This window comes from Cardiocondyla obscurior, linkage group LG02 (genome assembly GCF_019399895.1).
Source record: "Cardiocondyla obscurior isolate alpha-2009 linkage group LG02, Cobs3.1, whole genome shotgun sequence".
Lineage (NCBI taxonomy): Eukaryota > Metazoa > Arthropoda > Insecta > Hymenoptera > Formicidae > Cardiocondyla > Cardiocondyla obscurior.
The window spans coordinates 10614149-10634252 of record NC_091865.1 but is presented as its reverse complement, the minus strand read 5'-3'; the positions used below and the strand labels follow the sequence as shown (position 1 = coordinate 10634252).

At 37.9% G+C, this 20104-nt stretch overlaps 1 protein-coding gene across 1 annotated transcript; it reads right to left on the bottom strand.

Moving 5' to 3' along the window:
• Positions 1 to 312: 312 nt before the first annotated feature.
• LOC139113084 (uncharacterized) lies at positions 313 to 2678 on the bottom strand. The gene is made up of 3 exons (XM_070673972.1): positions 2541 to 2678; positions 1967 to 2207; positions 313 to 470 (listed from the first exon to the last, which is right to left on the bottom strand). The coding sequence occupies exons 1-3, from the start codon at positions 2676 to 2678 to the stop codon at positions 313 to 315; spliced, it is 537 nt and encodes a 178-aa protein (XP_070530073.1).
• Between the last annotated feature and the right edge of the window lie 17426 nt (positions 2679 to 20104).

Here is a 20104-nt window from a genome sequence, read left to right as displayed (position 1 = left end):
TCAGTTCGCTAATTGTGCAATTGATCAATTTATCGAGTTTTCACAACAGTTTTAAAACATTACTTCGTAATATTGAAAGACTTCCATGATAATGAACTCTGTTATGAAACTAGGCGTAAAACTAGACGAGTGACTTATCGAGAAAAAAAAAACTGAAAGAAACGAAAATCTCAAAGTGCTCAATCAATCTTTTAATGAGTGCAGCGTAAACGGGATGATTTTTCAACAATAATAATGAACGTAAAAAGAGCAAAGTACCACACGATACAAAAAGGCGGAGCTCAGCGGGAGGTAGTGTCCAATCTTGCGGGACTAATAGGGATCGTAATTATGATAAACGTCTTGTTGACGATCGTCTCGATGGCTATTATGCACTTTGGCGTGAAATCCATCTTTGCCCGCTCTGTACTTTACCGTTCTAATATTGCCGTCTGGTTCCTTCACGGTATACTCTCCGAACACGTCTGTGCCTGAAAAACATCGACGTACGAGTTATTTGTCTTGCGTTACTTCGCGCAAAGCTGGCACATTTGGGACATGCGTTATCTCTTTTTTTTTTCTTTTTTTTTTATGAAGACGAATTGAGTTTTAGACGAATGCGACGAAATATAAAACCAGGATTTCCCTTTTGCTTTAGAAACTCACGTAATTTGTATTTTATTTTTCACGTGACAACGCGAGCCACTTTATACCGTTATAATTAGGAAAAATAATAAATTAATGTTATTAAACTAAATAATAATTTTGTGTTTATACATTTTGTTCATTGAATGAATTTGTACGCGGACAAATTGTTAAATTAATACACGTACATATATATAAATTAAAAAAATGTATTGTACGAGCAATTTGTACGGTAATTTCATATAGCGTGACTGACATTTAAATGTAGAAACATGCCTCGCATTAGACATTAAACAAAGAAAATTATTTAACTAATTTATTTATTAATTGTCATAATTAACTGCAATTTAAATTAATATTCTCGACGTAATCGGGCGTTTAAACTTCACGATTGTAGATGCTCGCTGATACTTTGGAAAAATATAATTTTTTACAACCTGTTACACGATAGCTGCAGTATATTTTCATACGCGTCAGATTTATACACCGACTTTAAAATGTAACACAAACGAAATTTTGTAATTAATCCTAGATATTTTAATTGATTTCGCACCGGCGAATACCACGCTCGCAGTTGCTCAGAGACTCTTCTATCAATAGCTGCTATCTAAGCTTTATATGGTTATAAACTTTTCAACCGTCTGCCTTTGAAGGCGGGAATGCTGAAGCGTGGTTTTTTAGCAGCACTTTTATCGTATCTAACTTTTCTCTCGGCGCGTTGCTACGAAATCTCTCGCTCCAGTTAAAACTTGACGACGCTCGATGATCTCGTTTTATATAGAGAAAGTTGTGCTTTGTGAACATAGTATTGCAAAATTATGAAAAACTAGACAATTAAAAATAACATTTTCTGTGGTATTAAATGGTTTTTTTTTTCTTGCGGTAAACAAATTTCTACTATTTGGTCATAAGATTGATTATAAAATTGACCACAAAATTTATATTATACGCACAATCTTTACAAGTAATTTTAATACTGCAGACGATATTAATAAAAGATTTCTTAACACTGCCAGTCGCTCGTCCGATGTACGACGAAGCGTTTTTAAGTCAAATCATTGGAATTACCATGCTGTGGTTTTTCATTGCGTATTCCAAGTGCAACATTATAAAATTGCTCGAGCAAAGGTCACGTTGCCACTTTTATTCGCACAATCAGTCTGTCCTACGTTCACCTCAGTACATTTGTCAGCTTTTTCTTCCTCGAGGTTTGCCATCGCGATTCCGCGTACGTAAGTAGGTTATTCTTATTCTCCTCCGGTTCGCGGTACGTACGACGATGACACGAAGGCTCTCCCTAAAGTAGAGGAGATTAATCTCCATTCAAACTATGCAAACCTACCGTCCATGTACTCCTTTTGACCGTGATAATCGCCCGTATGGTGATCTTCGACCCCGTACGAAAAGGCATAATGGGGTTGACCGACATAGTCCTCGTGATGGTGATCGTCGTCATCACCCCAATTCACTTCGTGCTCATCGCCCATCACCGGGCCATGAAAATGTTGGAACGAGTGTGCGTGTCCTTCCGGTTCTGCATCGATTAGAAGCACGACCGAAAGTATCAGTATGAATGGTATGATCTGTCAAGAAACGCATCGTTAATTAAAACAGAATTAAAGAAACGTATAAATAAAATTAATTATTAATTAAAGTAAGAAATTATAATAAGATCTGTTATTTTTTTAAAAATATTTTAGATATTTAAAATTAAATATATTCATCAGATTCAATTGTAACAATAAGAACTTAATCAAACTTTAAACATTTTTTTACTTTTTTTTTTCTTTTGATACAACGATCGAAATGTGCAGACGTGTACGATTTTAATGATTTTTTTTTATATGTGAGGAAATGCTAAAGTTTGGGAGCGGTCTGAGGGTGACACGTGAGATAATCGCGCAATATGAACTCACTTCGGAAGTCATGATGCCAATTACTGCCCCAGATCGTGTCCCCTTTCTTGCGGACGCCTGAGTGATCCGTGCGATTCGCGATCGTCCCAAAAACTGCGCGACTCGCTCGGTGCCATTGTTCCTTTTATAGATCCGCATTTCGAGTTGCCTCTTTGCTTAATTCTTCTTTGGATCCACGCCCGGGAGTTCGGCTAAGCGGACGTTGCAAAACACAATTATTCAACCGATCCCGGCCAGCGCAAAAACCCGCGGTGCTCGTTCAAGCGCACATCGGCCAATCCCCCGGACTAATGGAGCTCGCTCGTTGCGGAAGAAGAACGAAAAAATGGATCGCCGGGACTCCGCTTCTTTCGCGCCGCGACACGCGCGTATCGATCAGGATGCCCGCGATCGATGACATCGAATCGCCCGTCACGCACGACAACCCTTACGCCACGATGTTGGATTTTGTATCGAGGCACCGAAAAACTACTCCCCACGGTCCATTTCTCTTAATGCGCGTCCTTCTTTACGCAAGTTTCCGTCAGTTATACCCGGGGGGAGAACAAATTGACGTGATAGAATAGTAGAACCACCTGGACGAAGAAACGGTGCAAATATCGCATCCGCATCATTGAATAATTGAAAGTATTCACTGCACTTTGCCAAATTGTTTGTGGTAAATATATAAAAAGATATTAATCGATGATGCACGCGAACTGCTTGCATTAAAAATATTTCTTAACCGTAAATAAAATAATAAATAATATTAATTAATATCTTAATAGAGTATATTTTAAATAAAAAGAAAAAAAATATGTAATCTTAAAACAAAAAAAAAAGTATATTTTTCTGTTAACTATTCTTTACTAATTTTAATAGTACAAAAAAAAAGATTTAATTGTAATTTATTTAAGTTAATAATTCTATAAATTATTCAATATTTAACATTTTTAACAATGCGTTTAAAAATTGTAGAACACTTGATATTACTAATTCGTGCACATATTAATAAAAACCGGTAGACCTCATTTGCTTTCTCGTGTACAGAAAAATGAAATAAAAAAAAGGAAGGAAAAAGGGTGAAAGAGAGGAAAAGGGGGAGAGGGAGAGGAGGTTAACACGAGAAGGAGGGAAACGGTAAAATGAGGGAGAAATAAGAGAAAGGGGACGAGAGGGGTTGGTACGGGCGAGGAGACGACGAGAGGACAGATTCTGGCACACAATGTGCTGGAGCGGCGGAAGTGCTCGAAGAGGCGCTCAGGTTTTGAGTTATGACACTTTTTGAGTCGAGGAGTCGCATTGTGAATGGCGCATCCGGGTCCAGCGTAATATCCCACCTCGATCTCGGAGCCGGGTGGCGATAAATCTGCCTTAAATAAGATTTGCCGGCGACACTCCGGCGAAATAAAAGGAACGGGAGGGCGAACGCGGCGGCGGGCAGGCAGGCAGCGCAGGGTGTAGGATGCCAGCTTGTTACTTCTTCGACTTTAGCCCGTTGATGTGCTTCGTTCGCCGGTTCATGCCGGAGTTAATGAGTAGCCTGGAGTTTTCGTCTTCATCCTAATTGCGAACGCGCTACAACGGCAGCGGGTAGCGGCAACAGCAGTTTCCTCACTCTCAATTTCACGTCGACTTGCGATGACTCTTGACGTATAAAGGAAATGACGAAGTGTGCCGTTGAGGCCACTTTTTGCAAATCTTTACGCTCGAAGTTGGTTCACCTATTTCTGCCGAATAAATTATACAAATAAGAGCAGCGACGCAAGCGGTACCAAAAACGTTATTATAATTACAACAAAATGGAATTGTGATAAATATTAACGCTTGTGGTTATTAATTAACATTTATTTTTAACATAAATTTAATAATTAATGTTTATTGTGAATGTGCAATATTTCTTAATCATCTTCTTTAAACGTTATTACAGCATAATTAAATAGATACATTATTAACATTTCATAAATCGTATTTTTACATTTTGATTATTATTTCTACGCTTGAATACCGTGTATAAGGTGCTAATTACTGTTAATTTATAATTCTTATTGTTATCATTATGCAGTCTGCTATATAATAAATTAATTAATATTTTAATTGGAATATTGGATATTATATCATATTTCGAGGCACATAAAGTGCACACAATGTTTCACTTTTAATCATATTTATTTCATGTTGACAATTTTTATTGAAAAAAAATATTAAAGAATTTATTCTAAAACAAATTTACTTCTTTGCTAAATTATTTCTTTCATCAAGCTTAATTTACAAGCAGACCTTTCTTATAAACAGTTTATTACTTTATTATAAAAATATAGATTTTACTCTTAAAAAGTTTTTCTCGAAAAAATAACACAAGTTTAAATTAACTAAGGAATTTTCAAGAAATCACTTAATAGAAAAACGATTCTGTATACATGACTTTATTATCTCCTTTCAAGTTTGTTCGTAATTATAATGTGTTACAATAAATTAATTAAGAAATTAATTCCGAGTAATTAATGCTCGAGCGAAGAAATTCATGACTCAATTTGTTCACAAAACGAAAAGTTATTATATCATGAGAATATCCAAATAAATGCTACAGAACCAAAACGACGGCAGCTTTGCGATTGCGAATTATGTATATAGTTTCTCGAGTTTTATAGTCTCTTGGAATTATGAAGTTGCATTGTGAAAGTGACGGCAATAAATCAGGCTCAAGATTAAATTGTAGGAAATATGATTTGTTGCTGACATAAAATAGCGGAGAAACGCGAAAGGGAAATTCAAGTAGTTTATGTCCAAATTTATGTAGACGTATGTGCTTTTTTCTATAACTAGAAGAAACGCTACGCGCGCGCTATTTTTTAAAAGACCTCAATTACAAATTATGAAAAGAAAATCATGTGACTGACTATAAAAAAAATTTTATTATTATATTAAACTAAAAAAATAACATTTATATCGTGAGATAGGGGAAAATAAATATATAAGTACCTTTGCTAAAAATTATAATATTAGAAAACAATAATTAACGATGGGAAGCACTAAACTCTTACCAGTAATTTATTTTCACGGGAATCAGAATGAGAGGTATGAGCACTAATAATAATGCATGTTATGTTCTGTGCAAGGTGTATAAACAGTGTAATTCGGCAATTCCATGACAACCACACGATTAGTAAAGTCTCGTCCACCATCGGTCGCGATAATTGTCATTTCATTTCGCGGACAATTATTGGCGTATCTTCGGTGCGGACACGTCAACCGCACTCACGTGTGCAATCCCCAGACAAATTTTGTAATTTCATCGCGTGCGCGCGCGCATCACACGGGCCATCGAGACCACTCTATGAAATGCAATCCGTGTTTCCGTCTGCATCCTGCGGGACAGGCTCTCACGACACGAGACAGTTCGCGCGTGGAAAACAGGACAAATTGGCTGGCGCGTACATTAGACGATAAATCATCATATTTCATTTTATTTTGTCCTGCCCCATCGGGAAAATCTGTGAACCGTTGTGCCGGCATTTCCGGCTGTCGCCTCGCCTTCTCGTTTGCTTCGCTGACAAGTTTATACGCATATTGGTACCAACCCGTGACGATTCACTTAATGAATTATCTCTCTCTGTCCGTTTCCTAAAGATGGTTTATACAGTTTCATCGAATCGACAAAATTGATAGTTACTCTTGACGTGTTTTCACTTGCGCGCGAAATCTAAATTAAATGTTAGCTTTTATTGTAGTAGTTTCAAAGACCGCATGCTATTCCAAGTAAAACATTTTATTATTACAAAACGTATTAAGTATTAAACAAAAAATTTATTATTGAGTGGGTGGCGCGTGCGAAGCGATGAAAAAAACCACCCTTCAAATAAATCCCGATGATCCGCGTTACGTCCGCATAACGTGATACCGAGATGCCTCCTTTTATCCGCGGTCGCGCACGCCGAGGCATCGTAACTATTCCGCACGCTGTAACTACGGTCGAGTGTCTCCGGGATAAATTCCAAGGAGATTGTTCCGCCTAGAGAAAGACGAATAGTTCTGTTTGTCCACGAATTTCAAGCCGTTCTCCACGCCAGGCGCGTGAACCCCGCTTCACCCCGCCGCGTGTCCGTATCTCTCGCCCCATTTATAGGTCAGAATCTTGCTTTAACATCGGCCGCAAGACGTAACGCGATGCGGCATCGTCTCGGATTGCGTCGCAGCTTGGCGCGGCCCAGGACACCCCCTTGACCCTTATTTCAAATCTGGAATCCCAAAACAACTGAAGCATCCTCGTGCGCCACAGAGCTGCCGGTAGATATTCCCTCGAAAGTTTTCGCGTAATTGCACGGAGATAGAAGTGCTTCTGCGGAGCGAGCAAGATCGAGCGTTGTCGAGAGGGATGCCGAGAGCGCATCGTGCCGTCCATCCGTGGATGGATGCGGGCGGATGCTTGAAAACGTGAAATTCGATGGAAATATCATGGAAAGGCGTCGCGACTCGTCAGAGTTTGCCGCGCTGAATACTCCTTCGCGCGCGAATCAAAAGCTCCGCGCAAATTGCCCGCGTATTTCGTAACTAGATGTTTGCATATTTTGCGACGTCTCTATTTGCCCCGGCTTCTGTGTTAACGAAAGCTGCCAGGCGCGAAATATTATCATAAGAAAGTTCGGCGAAACTCTTTTTCTCTCTTTTAATAAAAGCCTTGGTAAATTTTTCCCGCGTAACTGTAATCACAATGGATTGTTTAACTTGTTTGTCAAAAAAAAAAAAAAGAAAAAAGAAAAGAAGGGGAACGCAATTCGGCGAAATTGATTTTCCTGCGTCGAAACGTTCGAAGCTTAGCTGAAAGGTCGTTACATCAATCAGCCGAGTAATGTCAATATATTTGAAGCCAGAATTCCGCAGTTCGAACGTGAATCAAGAAGGAAGAATTAATTTTGCGTGAGAATAGACTTCTGCGATTGAGGCTCGAAGATTTCCGTGTAAGCACACCTCGGCGCCGTTTCCGGAAAGTTTACCGCAGCGGAGTGTACCGCGGTATAGTCACGCAATGTCTGCAGCGAGACGCCACCCCTAATGACCAAGGGCATTTTCCGGGACATTGCTAATTTTCCAAGTGTCTCGATTACAGCCTGATGGCACGGCTAGGGTCACACCGGGCCCGTCGGGTTAATTGGTTTTCTCAGCGGCGCTAAAGTTAATGTAGGTTTAGGGATACCCGTTGCGGATTACTGCGTTGTTGTAAACAGCGTTTTCAGTGCGATTCGACGGTGAAAGGTTAATACCCGATGGCGACGCTGATGTCTTGGCTCCTTCTCGAACGCACCATTTAAACGAGGCCGGTTATCTGATTCACATCGTCCCGCCCTAATTACGGCTCGTTTGCCGCGCGCGTTATCTCTCCCGTGCGCCTGTTTCTTATATTAATTACTTTCAGAAGAGTAACGCGCATAGGGAGGGGCACCGGTGGCAAGTGCATGATTGATCGACAAACTGTAAGGTGCCACTGCAAGCATTCCCAGAACAAAATTTGCATTTTCTTTTGTCAACCGTGCGGATTGAATTTATGATTTACTTACGTGTAGTGGATAAGAGCGTCGTAATTGTTTTAATTTACACTTTGCGACTTTATTTATTGCACCCGCTTTTAACACCACGGCCTCCGAGCTCGAATATCAGATAAAGAATAAGAATCAAGTCATGCAAATGCAGCATACTCAGTAGACAAGTGGAAAAAATTTATTATGCTTAGTAATCTTATCTAAGATATATAAAATATAAAAATGTTTTTATTATAAGTACACGTAATCCTTTATTTCTTTTTTTATACAAATTGCGATTTTTTGAAAAATATTTTCTGTAAAAGATTTAAAAAAAGTGCAATTAAAATAGCTCAAAATTTGAATGATTTACGAGATATTTTATATTTTGATATATTTCGACGTAAAATATGAAATATCTGCAATACGGTGTGCAATAATGTATACATGCGTTTGTCAGTAAACATGCAGTTCAAAAAATTTCTTTTTTATAACTGAGCTTGATTTAGAATAGAAGATACGGATTTAATTTTTTATTATGTATATTTTTTTTTAATTTGTGAAAACTGTTCTCCATTTTTATCGTCTGATTTCTCGATATCATTTCAACGAAGCTACGGTTACCAATGCCATCCAGCTTCGTCTGTTTTATTCGCCAATAATTTTCCGGCGACGTCTTTAATCCCGCCCAGCCCAAGTAGTAAATTAAACATTGTAAATCCATTCCGCTGCCGTAATTCGCTGAATCTCGAAATCCGGCGGGACGAGGGAGAAATCCCTGTGACGCCGCTGTAATAACTGTCAGGATTTCTCAGGCATTATACAACCGTGTCGGAATAATGAATGACAAAGTTCCCATTGGATCGTCCGCGATGCAATACCCTCAACATAGTTACGTATTGCTTGTAAGGTACATCTCGAAGATCTAGACAAGACTCCTCGACGAATTGCGAGAAGAAAAAAAGTTACGCATGAACGAACTTAAATATGCGGCACGAGATAATTACATTTATCCATAAATTTTCACCCTCGACCACAGTAGCTAAAATTATCCTTGAGCTACATATATATATATATATATATATATATATATATATATATATATATATATATATATATCTTGGGGATATATATATATATTTATATATATATATATATACACATATATATGCGTATTTACATTCATGATTCCGGCAAGTTTCATGCATTTGGAGATCGGATACACGAGGGAGCAATTAGGATTCCTTTTAAACAAGTAGCTGCAAGAATGAAACTAATTTCCCTCCGACTTGGACGCGGTACATTCCAGAAGTGCTAGTATTCCATTGTTTGCCGATCTCTTCGTTCGGTAAATTACGCAAGATAAACGAATTTAATGCTAATAGCAATTAGAACGAAAGAAAAACTTGGTTAATTAACCGAATATAAATATATATTTATTTATGCAGAGAAGGAAATATTTTTCATTCATCAGTTGCTTTATTAAGCTAATCGAAATTCGTGAAAATGTTGCCGCAACCAAATTAAACAATTTTTAATTTTAATAATAATTTTTTTTTTTCTTTGCAACATAAATAATAATTCATTTAGAATAATCTGTTAGAATAACTCTGTTATTATAACATATTGAGATTGTATTTTAATTGTGATGACACATTGATTCATCAATGGAATGTGCATAATGTATTTAAATAATCGATCTCTTTCAATCACCCGTGACGCTTCGTGCAATCGTACCGACGGCGGAACGCATTGTTCCCATTTCAAATGAAGAAACGTTTATCGAATTTCGCCTTCCTCTAATTGCCGCGGATACGTCGCGGCGCAATATCAATCTCGCTCGGCGTATACACGTCTGTAGAACGAATCGATCGGAATTCGCGTGTCTGAGCGAGTTACTGTCGAGGTTACTCCCGAGGTCCACGTTTCCGCAACGTGTAATTGGTTTACGCTCGCAAAATCGCAAACATCCCGATATCCGCGCGCCGCGCGGCCTGAGTAAACCACCCAAGCCTTTCACCCTGAAGTGAGATCGTCCAGCTGAAAGAGGGAGGAGAGCCCGCGCAAGTAATTTCATGACGGCTTTCTCCATAGGCGAATCGTAATTACGCTTTAATTAACCGCGTGTAATTTAAAGACGTTGCGACAGTCGCGCGTAGCGAGAAATAGAATACACGGTCTTCTTCGTTAATTACAGCACGTGAGAGTGCGTCATCGTTTTGTTGTTTTTACAACGCCTTACAACGTCTCACAACTTTTTAACGGCTGTCTTCTAGCAAGAAAAGAAAGAAAGAAAGAAAAAAAAAAGAGATTTAAGCTCGGTTTTCTTTTTTGCGAGAAATCTCATATTTATATATAAAGAGAATAGTTTAATTAAGAGAAACGTAAAAATAAATTTGACTCCGTGGTATTCGGTGAAATTTTTAAAACAATAGATTTTTGTGAAAAATAATCCACGGTTTTACGTTTGATTTTAATGAGCTGCTATTTTCGTTGGCACAGGTACTGTCGCAATCATCGAGCTGATATTATTGAGAGCCAAGCGAGTATCCAACCATCAACTCAACGTCCTCAGGGTAATTCGAACTATCCAGCCAGTCGAGCCGTTAACCACCTGGCCGTATGTGTCCACCTTCGTTGGCCGACGATGGTAGTGATAGCGACGGTCGGAGGTGCCTGGAGGCCCAGGACCAGCGTCGCTGATCTACAGAGACTCCCACCAATTCATATGCAAATGCGAAAGCTCCCGCGGCCTGCCAGCATTGTTCGCCCACCGGAGTTCCAGTGTCCCCAGGCTTGACTTACTACACGAATTTCCGGAAAACTCTAACGGGAGGTACCCGTGTAATTGATACTCACCCTGCCAACGAGCCGGTCAGTAAGTTCCTCTTCTGGGTTTTTTTTATTTCTTTCTCTGGTTTTTCTTAACTGCGGCAAGAAAATTTGAAGATAGATAAAAGATGGAAAGGGAGGCAAAAGTGAGAGAACGAGAAAAGGAATGACTTTGCCGAAGGATATTAATTTTGTTGATATTTGTATGATTAACAGACTCTTTAGCATTTTTTAAAAGAATATATTCCATTTATTTTAAAATATTATTTAAGAAAAGTAAATTGAAATCCTTTTATTTATATAAATAATTTTGACGTGAAAATGCTGGATAAAAATTATTTCAATTATTTCCTTTTATATTTTACAATTTCTATTTCGCAAAAGTTGTATAACAAAAATTTTTGTAATTAATCTTTTTGAAAGAATTGTCCTGTACAAAGAAGTAAATTCTCGCATGTTCTCATTACTGTCGAAATTACGCTTTGAAAAAAAAAAGTAGGGAAAAAAAAACCCTGGGAAGGAGTGAACTAGTGAAGAGAATAATAAAGGAAGAATGCGTGCGATCGCCTTTGTCGCCTCTGCACGGCCATTGTCGCCCCTTTGCATCGTTTAATGGTTCTCTGGGTTCCTTTGAGCAAGCCTGGTCGTCGCTTTGCGACGATCGGATGCAGCGGAAAGGACGGAAAAAGCGCCCAAGGGGACGGTGGTTTGTCGATCCGGAACGACGACGACGACGCCGCGCCGGCGTGTATCGATTAAGGTCGGTGCTTTTCGCGGGGATGCCAGTACACGATGTTTACTACACTTTAAAGTTAAAGCGTAAACTTTAATGACGCTTATGAACTTTGATGAAATTACCCCGCGAATTTCAACAGCAGCTTTTAGTGTGCATATTTTATTTTGTCGGTATGCAAGCGGTGCTTGCAAGATATTTTTGATGATTTCGTACGTTTAAGATTGAGAGCAGTTACTTCTTGAAGTAGTGGTCCCTGTTTAATAAATATATGAATTTGCATTTGTCTGTGATATCCCTTTTTGTCTGCGTAGGTAGTTAAAGCCCTCGTTGTTTTTTAATTATACATTGCACTCGCGATTATACTGGGATAAAATATATAACGCAGTATTGCTAACGAAAAATTTATATTACACGGGGGAGAGCGATCGCAAATTATCTTCTTTAGAAATGAATAAAATAGAGATTTTAAAGTTAAGTTTCTTAGCATTGGCTTTACCGGATTAGCTTTCTAAGATCTTACCGTCTTCGTATACTTGTAAGGTTTAAGCCTTTTATTACGTTGTGCAGTAAAGCCTGATATGGTTAAATTTTCAGTATAAATTAGAAAGCTAGAGAGAGCTTTACTGTATGTTATATCAATGTAATCCAGTCACTGACACAAGATTAGAATCTTTACTTTGCTTTATTCATAAAAAAAAATTTATTTTCTGTTACAATTCTACATTGTCGCATATTAGGTTTATCCAGATGAGAACGTCATGTTTCTACGAATTTAATAAGCTTCACTTAATCATTCTTTTAAATTTATGCAAAAGCAAAGTTCGTTGATTCATCTCTGATTTCAATATTGTGCAATGGCAATTCTAATTATATACTGCCAAGCTTATTTCTCGTTCTCTGTACTTCTGTTTGCGTTATGATATCTTACCAAGCGCGAAATAACGTACACGTGAACGTCAGTATAAATGATAATAAAAAACGAGAGATGCAGACAAAACCACTTCGCGGAATATCCGATGTGACATGTTCTACACTTTCAGAGCCGTCCGAGCTAACTTGCGTGCTCGCACCTCGCAGAAAAAAGCTTTTTACGCAATCTGTGGGGTTTATATTATAATTGGGATTACGTCGCGATCATTTAGTTACCTGAACTTAATCTCAAGTTTAACGACGTTTCGTTTCGTTCTGTAAAAGCTAGTACGTACTCGTGCACGTAGCTAGTTAATATATGATTATGATAAAAACGTACTATTGAAACAAAAAAAAATTTTTGATTTTAGACTATTATTTTTTACATAATATTCGGCATAAAAAATTTTTTAATGACGCATTGAATTGCGTAGAGATGTGTTGCGAGAGGGAAAGAGGAGACAGGTGGCCAGGGGGGGTGCGGTAGGAGGAGAGGCATGGGAGACGATGGTTATTAATCGTCCCTTTAGTTTTTTCGCTCGTGGTCGCATATTTAACAGTCGCGGATTAGCGTCGCAAATCTTTTCCGAGAATGTACACGTACTCTGTCTCCCATCTTTGCAAGACGAGCACCGACCAATCAGCGATCGAGTTGCATCGACTGTCTCACTTTTTTTACACGGTTGTCTCCTTCTCTCTAACTGCCGAAATCTCAAATGATCAGTGTAGCTGAGGAGTCTCGGGCGTGTGGTCGCGTCGTTAATCGCTCCGCAATTACGCATATTTTTAACCGCGGATAGGAAGTTTTCGTACTCACATATGTGTCGACGACGTAGATTCGGTCACGAACAATCATTTTTTACACTTCTGTTACTCTACTCATCGTTCTGGGCTTCGATTCGGGCCTTGAAAAAGTACTTCGGAAAGACAAGATCTCAAGATGACGTCACGAACGGAGTGCACGGAGCGTCCGGCATGAAGAGCGCTGCGCGTCTGATGTTACCAACTGCTTCACTCGCTATCTCCTTCTACGACATTCAACGAGTTCCGACGATTGCCATTTTCGGAGTGTTGACATTCGCACCTCGCCTGTTTTCTTCGTCACAGCCGAGGTTCTCATCTGTTTCGACAAGTGACTTTGAGGAACTTTGAAGAAGATAAAAAGCCCGGAGAACATATTTCGTATCGCGGCCCGTCTCATTCGCCGCTTGGTGTATATACTCCGTGTCGTTCGTTCCGTCGACGAAGTGGATCAAAGAATAAAAAGTAACCTCACATTACATCGCGGTCAGTTTCTTGCGTCGCGATCGAGGACGATGTAAAACACCCGGTGGAAGTAACAATGCCACGAATATCGGGAGTGCAAATTCACACAAATGATCGTTCGTCGCGCTTCTTGAATTAAATCGTAAAATATCGTCGCGATAATCCTCCGTCATTCGTTCGGTCGTTGTTCGGTCGAGTGTTAGTGTCAGTGATAGTGATTATATAATCACAAAAAAAAGCAGAGCAGTGTAATACAATGTCAAGTGATTCAAAGTGCTTCAAGACAATTCGGATTACCACCACGAAAGGAAGGACGGAAGGAGGCGAGTGTTGTGCGAGGAAGGAGCAACCAAGCAGACTTTCTGAGAGGAGGAAAGGGATCATGCATCAGCGGAGTCAACCCGAAGTAAGTACTTTTTCTTTACTCATAATTATTATAAGCTATGCCGTTTTGATAATAAATAAATTTATTTTTATTTGTTAATTGAAAAAACGTAATTAGAAGCACAAGCAAATTTTTTTTTTTTTTTTATAAACATTGAAAAGTGTGTTAAACATCTCTACAATTAAACTTTTTATTTGTGTGTTTCAGAATCGTCATATTTGCAAAACTCCGCTGCGACGCATCGACCGGTGAGTCCAAATAATTTTTTTTAACAAAGTAAACATTTTGGAAGGGAAAAACACATTGGGAGGAAAAAAACCATATCGCAATGTACATGTACTGCAACATACAACAATGAATTTAGTTTGATTTAATATGGCTTTTTAAAAATACGATTATTTCATATCTTTTTTTTTCTGCGTAGCTAAGAATATAAATTAGACATTTAATAATAATTTTTCTTACATTTACAATAGTGAGATTTTTTCTTCTTCTTTTTTAATTCATGTATTATATTATTGGAATTTTATTTATTTTTTAATTATGTGAATAGTATTTTATTAATAGTTACAATTCAACAAGCTAATTTCATTGTTACATGCCTTGTATACTTATTATGCTAATTTATGGAGACGCAACCTAAATTGGGCTGAGTAGCATTTGCATTAGCCAGCAGCACAGAGAAATTTCGTTATGCACGGTTAATAATAAGTTAATGTATCGTTTTTAACACTAATCAAATCAACATATAAATTAAAACGTCAGCGTACAGCTTGTTGTTAACAGATACGTAATATTCAAACTAAAGAGTGTTATTAAACTTTTTGTCTTTAATTTATATTTTAATAAATTTTAACGTAATTTTAATGTTGTAAAGTTGGCTCGCGTACAATAATTACACAAAGTGTCCGATACAAGTGGTGTCGATGCAGTTTAATAGTTCTTGTTGGCTTTTCGTTAGCAAAAGAGATTTAGTTACATTAATTGTCCGTGTTTTATTTCACTTTGATTTCACGCGCTCACAGGAACGTATGTAATTTTGCCTGACCAATCTTGATCACAAGCCGCTAGATCATGATAATATAACTTTTGACTACAAACAACGAATGCATTCTCTTCATTCAAATTAAATGTCAAAGGCATAGCTTATTTATAACTATCAAGTAATTTGTCGATTTAACAAAAATAAAGACTCAAATTTTTTTAATAAAAGCGTTATACGCAATTAATATCATCAATTATAGAATTTACAAAAAATGTACAATTTAATGTACAGTTAAAAAAAAAAAATTTTTTTTTTAATTTACTTTTTATTGTAACTGGTGAGCTGTACAAAATTTAAAACGTGTTTATTCGTAACGATTGTATTTTAAAGTAAAATTATTAATCGGATAATCACTTTGTCTATATTAATTTTTCGCTTTTACGTTAGCGTTGGGAATACATCAGATATACGTTTGACATTTTGAAAGCATTAAAAAGAATATTTTACCGGAAGCTTCAATGAAAAATATTCATGAAGGGTTTTTTTTTTTTACGGCGAGACAATTTCGTACAAATTCATCCGATTCGAATTGATTTTGGATTAAATATGCGACAACGGAAAGGTTTTATCAGCGGTGAAGATTATTTCTGCCGGTTCACGGTGCCAGTAATAGCTTCATCATACCCGAGATAATTGCGTTGCGACGGTGTATAATTAGAGCGTATTCTATCCTGCGAATATATGCTGCGTGGCTTTCGTCGGAAACATTTCACCTGCTTCACTCTCGTACAATTTACCGCGAACTCGACGTTCGGCTATAAACTCCATTAATTTTACAGTAGCGTATTATCACGGACACATGAGAAGCGCATCCAAGATTTATGACCACCGTGGCGAATTAATTACTTTCACAGCTTTCTGTCAAACGTGACCGCGATGTTAAAACTAATATTTCCGACGATATCCCTGTTTCCTTTTTTTTTTTTCTTTATTTCTTTTTTTTCTAATTTTATCTACAATTTATGTCGATACAAAAAGACAATTTTAATTCAGTAATTCAATAAATTAGTTAATATATCGTGCCGATTTTTGGCAAGCTTAACCAGGGTGTTTGCGATGCTGAAATTTTACATACACAATGTTTCATTGAAATCTGTGTTAGATGCATGTTACGGCAACTTTCTCTCGTTTCCGAGGACGTTCGTGCGCGACGCGATAAAGTTTCCGCGAGTAACTTTGGACGCTGCTTCAGCGGAAAGCTGAGTGATACGCGGATAAGAAAGTCGTGACGTTCAAGCCCGTTCGTGTCTGTCCGTTCGGAATACCGGGCGTTATTTGCCTAACCTATGATTCCTGCCGACAGGAAAATATTGTAAGTTTGTTCGCCCGCCTCGGGGGACACTTAAAGGATCGGGTACTCCGGTTTTCTTTCCCGCCACCGGCCCGGAAAGATCCCCGCGCGATCAAAGAGGCTACAAACTCTCGTAGAGTATCCCCGCGAGCGTCCCTCTTCTTTCCACTCCCGCGGAACTATTATTTTATCGAAGATCTTCGTGTATTTGTCCTGCGAACAGTTACAGATCCGAAAATCCAGCCATCTAAGTGTCCAGACGGACTCTCTCGTCGTCGCGCAAGTTTAAAACGCTCGTAGATCTGAATGCACTGGGGATATTGAGTTCTTATTACGTAAACCGTTGTATCAGATTAACAAAAAACCAAAAAAAATGTCATCTTTGCAACAGAAATTATAATAGTAATTTAATTAGATAAATCACTAAACTGCAATTATACAAATTTAATACTATTAAATGCCACGAGTACATATCTACATATAATGATACACATAAATAATAGGAACTCGTTTAATCGTTGTTAAATGTACAAATTTCGGCACAAATATTATTTATTATTTGAAGCTCAATCTCTTTATTATAATTAAGACGCTTCAATTTCCACGATTTTCCACTAAATTTCCTGTGATTATACATTAATATCTCATATTTGCCAAAGATATTATTAACATCCGGAGACTATAAACTCGAGCACGAATGTTTGTTCTGTACACACGATTTATATACAGATAATACATAGAATTGTATATTATCCGTAAATCCATCGTTATCGCATCGATTGCTTTCGATGCCATTTCCTCGCGCGAGAAAGAGCAGGTAAAGAGAAAATGAAATAGACCGTGGCGGTCAGCGGCCATCAGAAGTAGTAACTTGAATTCATTGTTTCTCGACCGCGGAAATTACACCGGTGTAAAAGTAACATCGCACTTGTCTCCGCAAATCGTACACCGCCTCCGTCGAACTTGAGAATTAATTCTTGAATTTTGAAATTAGTTTCGAGGCAAATATCAGGGGCTACGAGATTGAAAAAAATCTATCGCGTTGACGTAATACCGTGGCTACGCAATTTAAATTCCCGTTGAACCTCGGGCCCTCACTTTTATAAAAGATATTAAAATAATGACAGACACCATTTTTAATTATTCATATTCGCAAATATTAGGTAACATTTGTAGGAGTAATTAAATTACGTTCACCAACGCGAAAATACACGGGAGGGATTTCATATTTTCAGCACGAAAGGATAATAATAATAATAATTAATAAAAAAAAAAATAAAAAAAAATAACAAACCGGTGTCAGTGTTGCGCGAACATCCCGGATAAGAATTGCATCTGGTTTTTTCAGCTCGTTTCATGAGCGCGGCCGTCATTGTGATATTTCGAGAGCACGAATTTAATGGAAATGAACGTAATTTCCGTACTTTGAAGGCGTCCAATAGTATACTTTAATTATTAAAGATTCATGGAATCTAATTAACTAAATTCGATAAAACGGCAGGATTACTTAATTTTTCAGTTTTAACTTTCTATTTCTTTCTTTATTTCTCGCGGCAACAAATGCTTCGTTAAAATATTTTTTTTATATATATTTTTACGCGCGTGTGAAGAAATCGAGCGCGAATTAGTCACACACGAAGGATTTTCTAATGTTCCCAACGGAACCTTTGCGGAAGGCAACACGAATTTATCGCCGGCGGTACGGAAAGTTCACGATGGACTACGGTAATTTCATTCTCGGGCGTAGCTACTAAATTAAAAAAAAGGGGGGAAAGGAGGGGAAAGAAAAAAGACGCAAACGATTCTCGCTCACTTTCGGTGGTCGCGCACTTTATTAGGTCTCCCGCTTCGTTCGGCAGGTCGCAAGAACGGGTTGTTACCGACCATTTTTCTTCCGATCTTTTAACCGCGAGACTTTCCAAGGAAGACGGATAGAGAAGAAGTAGACAGGCTTGGGCATCATTGTTCATCCGTTCGTCGTCGCGCGAGCCGTTGGGAATCGCGCGTGTGCACGTGCAAGGAGGGATAAACGCGGAGGGGTGTCGGATGCGATCGCATTTGCATAAGGCGAGCTTAAAACGATGGCATAAGGATAGAGGAAGGAAGGAAATGCCGATCGATCTCCCGCAACCGACGTTATTTTCGCGGTCGGCTCTGAATATTCATAAAACAATGATTTGTGGTTTATTGCCGACGCCACCGCCGCCGCCGTCGCCGTCGTCGCCGTCGCGTTGCGCCGCGCAATTTTGTTTCCTCCAGTTCGATTCATTTCCTCTTTCAACTAGCCTTTTTTTTTCACTCGCAATTTTTTCGCAATATTTGTTAATGATCAAACTAGTCCCCCGGCGTGAATTACGCGTCGCTCGACGTGCAGTATTTTTAAATTGCGTAATGTGTTATTTGCGAAAATATTTTAGCACGCTCTATTTAGCTTCTTTGTTAATATTTGGCGAATAATTTTAATTAAAATTTTTTTCTCTCTCTCTCAGTTATACATAAATATAAAGAAAACAAATTTATTTTTGCGGCAACTTATAATATTTTTTATTATCTGCGATTTGTAATAGTAATAATTTTGTAAAAATAATTAATTTAATGGGAATAAGTAACGGTAGCTTCGCTTAAAAGTCAATTTCTGTATACGTAAGTTTCTCTTTTTTTTTTTCATGTAAATTTATCTTTGATAAGACAGAATCGTGCTCAACAATGTGCATTACAAAGGCAACCCAAAAGCTGCTATTTCCACCGTGTTGCTCTGCATGTCATCTCATGTCGCTTCTTATACCGCACTTGACACGCTTGGTTTTATTTAGCGGGCAGGAGAAAAGGCATCTTGCGCTTGTCTTAACCGTGTTTTATGCAGGTCTATTTAAACTCACGGACGCAGCAAAAAGTAAATGTAGATGCAGCATCAAATATTTACGTCAATTGTTTCATTTGCATCGTCGAGCGTACGTACGAGTAATTCGTGCCCGACTTTTCGCGAGAACGTTCGTACAACATCGCGAAGTTACAAGAAGCGGGAATAGTCGAGTTAAATAAATGCTGAAAGAAACGTAAATATGTCATATTTCTTAATTTATGCTGATTAAATTGCACGTATTTTTTTTCTATATTTCTTAAAGTTAATTAAACGTACATATATATTAAATTCCCTAAATTAAAAGTATGTTGGTCCATTTCTTGATTCGTTTTCATACGAGTACACAGTTTTTAATAAATATTATCTCCGATATTGAAACATAAGGATCAAAATTCGAAATACAACTGCTCTTTTGATATGACATAAAATAATTAAAGAGTAAATAAAATGGGAGGCAAATATTATATATTTAACGGTGATGCATTCAACGATTTTTAACCAATATTTACAGCTGCGGAAGTACTTACTTTTTCAAAAATGAATCGTAAATATTCTATCAATTCATACACTCGTACGTGGTGCTATTAAAAGATATCGGTGAATTAATGTTATCTAATATCCGGTATGAAAATCGCTCGTTTAGAACAATTTTTCATGTACGGTCTTAAGCGTTTAATTATTGAATTATTGTCGGTATACCTCGACTCCCGCAAAAAGACGAGAAACGGGTATGACGAATGAT

What these genes read in the sequence shown, in the direction of transcription:
- LOC139113084 (XM_070673972.1), bottom strand. Translation starts at nt 2,678, where the DNA reads ATGCGGATCTATAAAAGGAACAATGGCACCGAGCGAGTCGCGCAGTTT. An exon ending in TTGGCATCATGACTTCCGAA is followed by an intron (nt 2,208 to 2,540) that starts GTGAGTTCATAT and finishes GTTTCTTGACAG; the next exon opens with ATCATACCATTCATACTGAT. An exon ending in TCAAAAGGAGTACATGGACG is followed by an intron (nt 471 to 1,966) that starts GTAGGTTTGCAT and finishes GATGTTTTTCAG; the next exon opens with GCACAGACGTGTTCGGAGAG.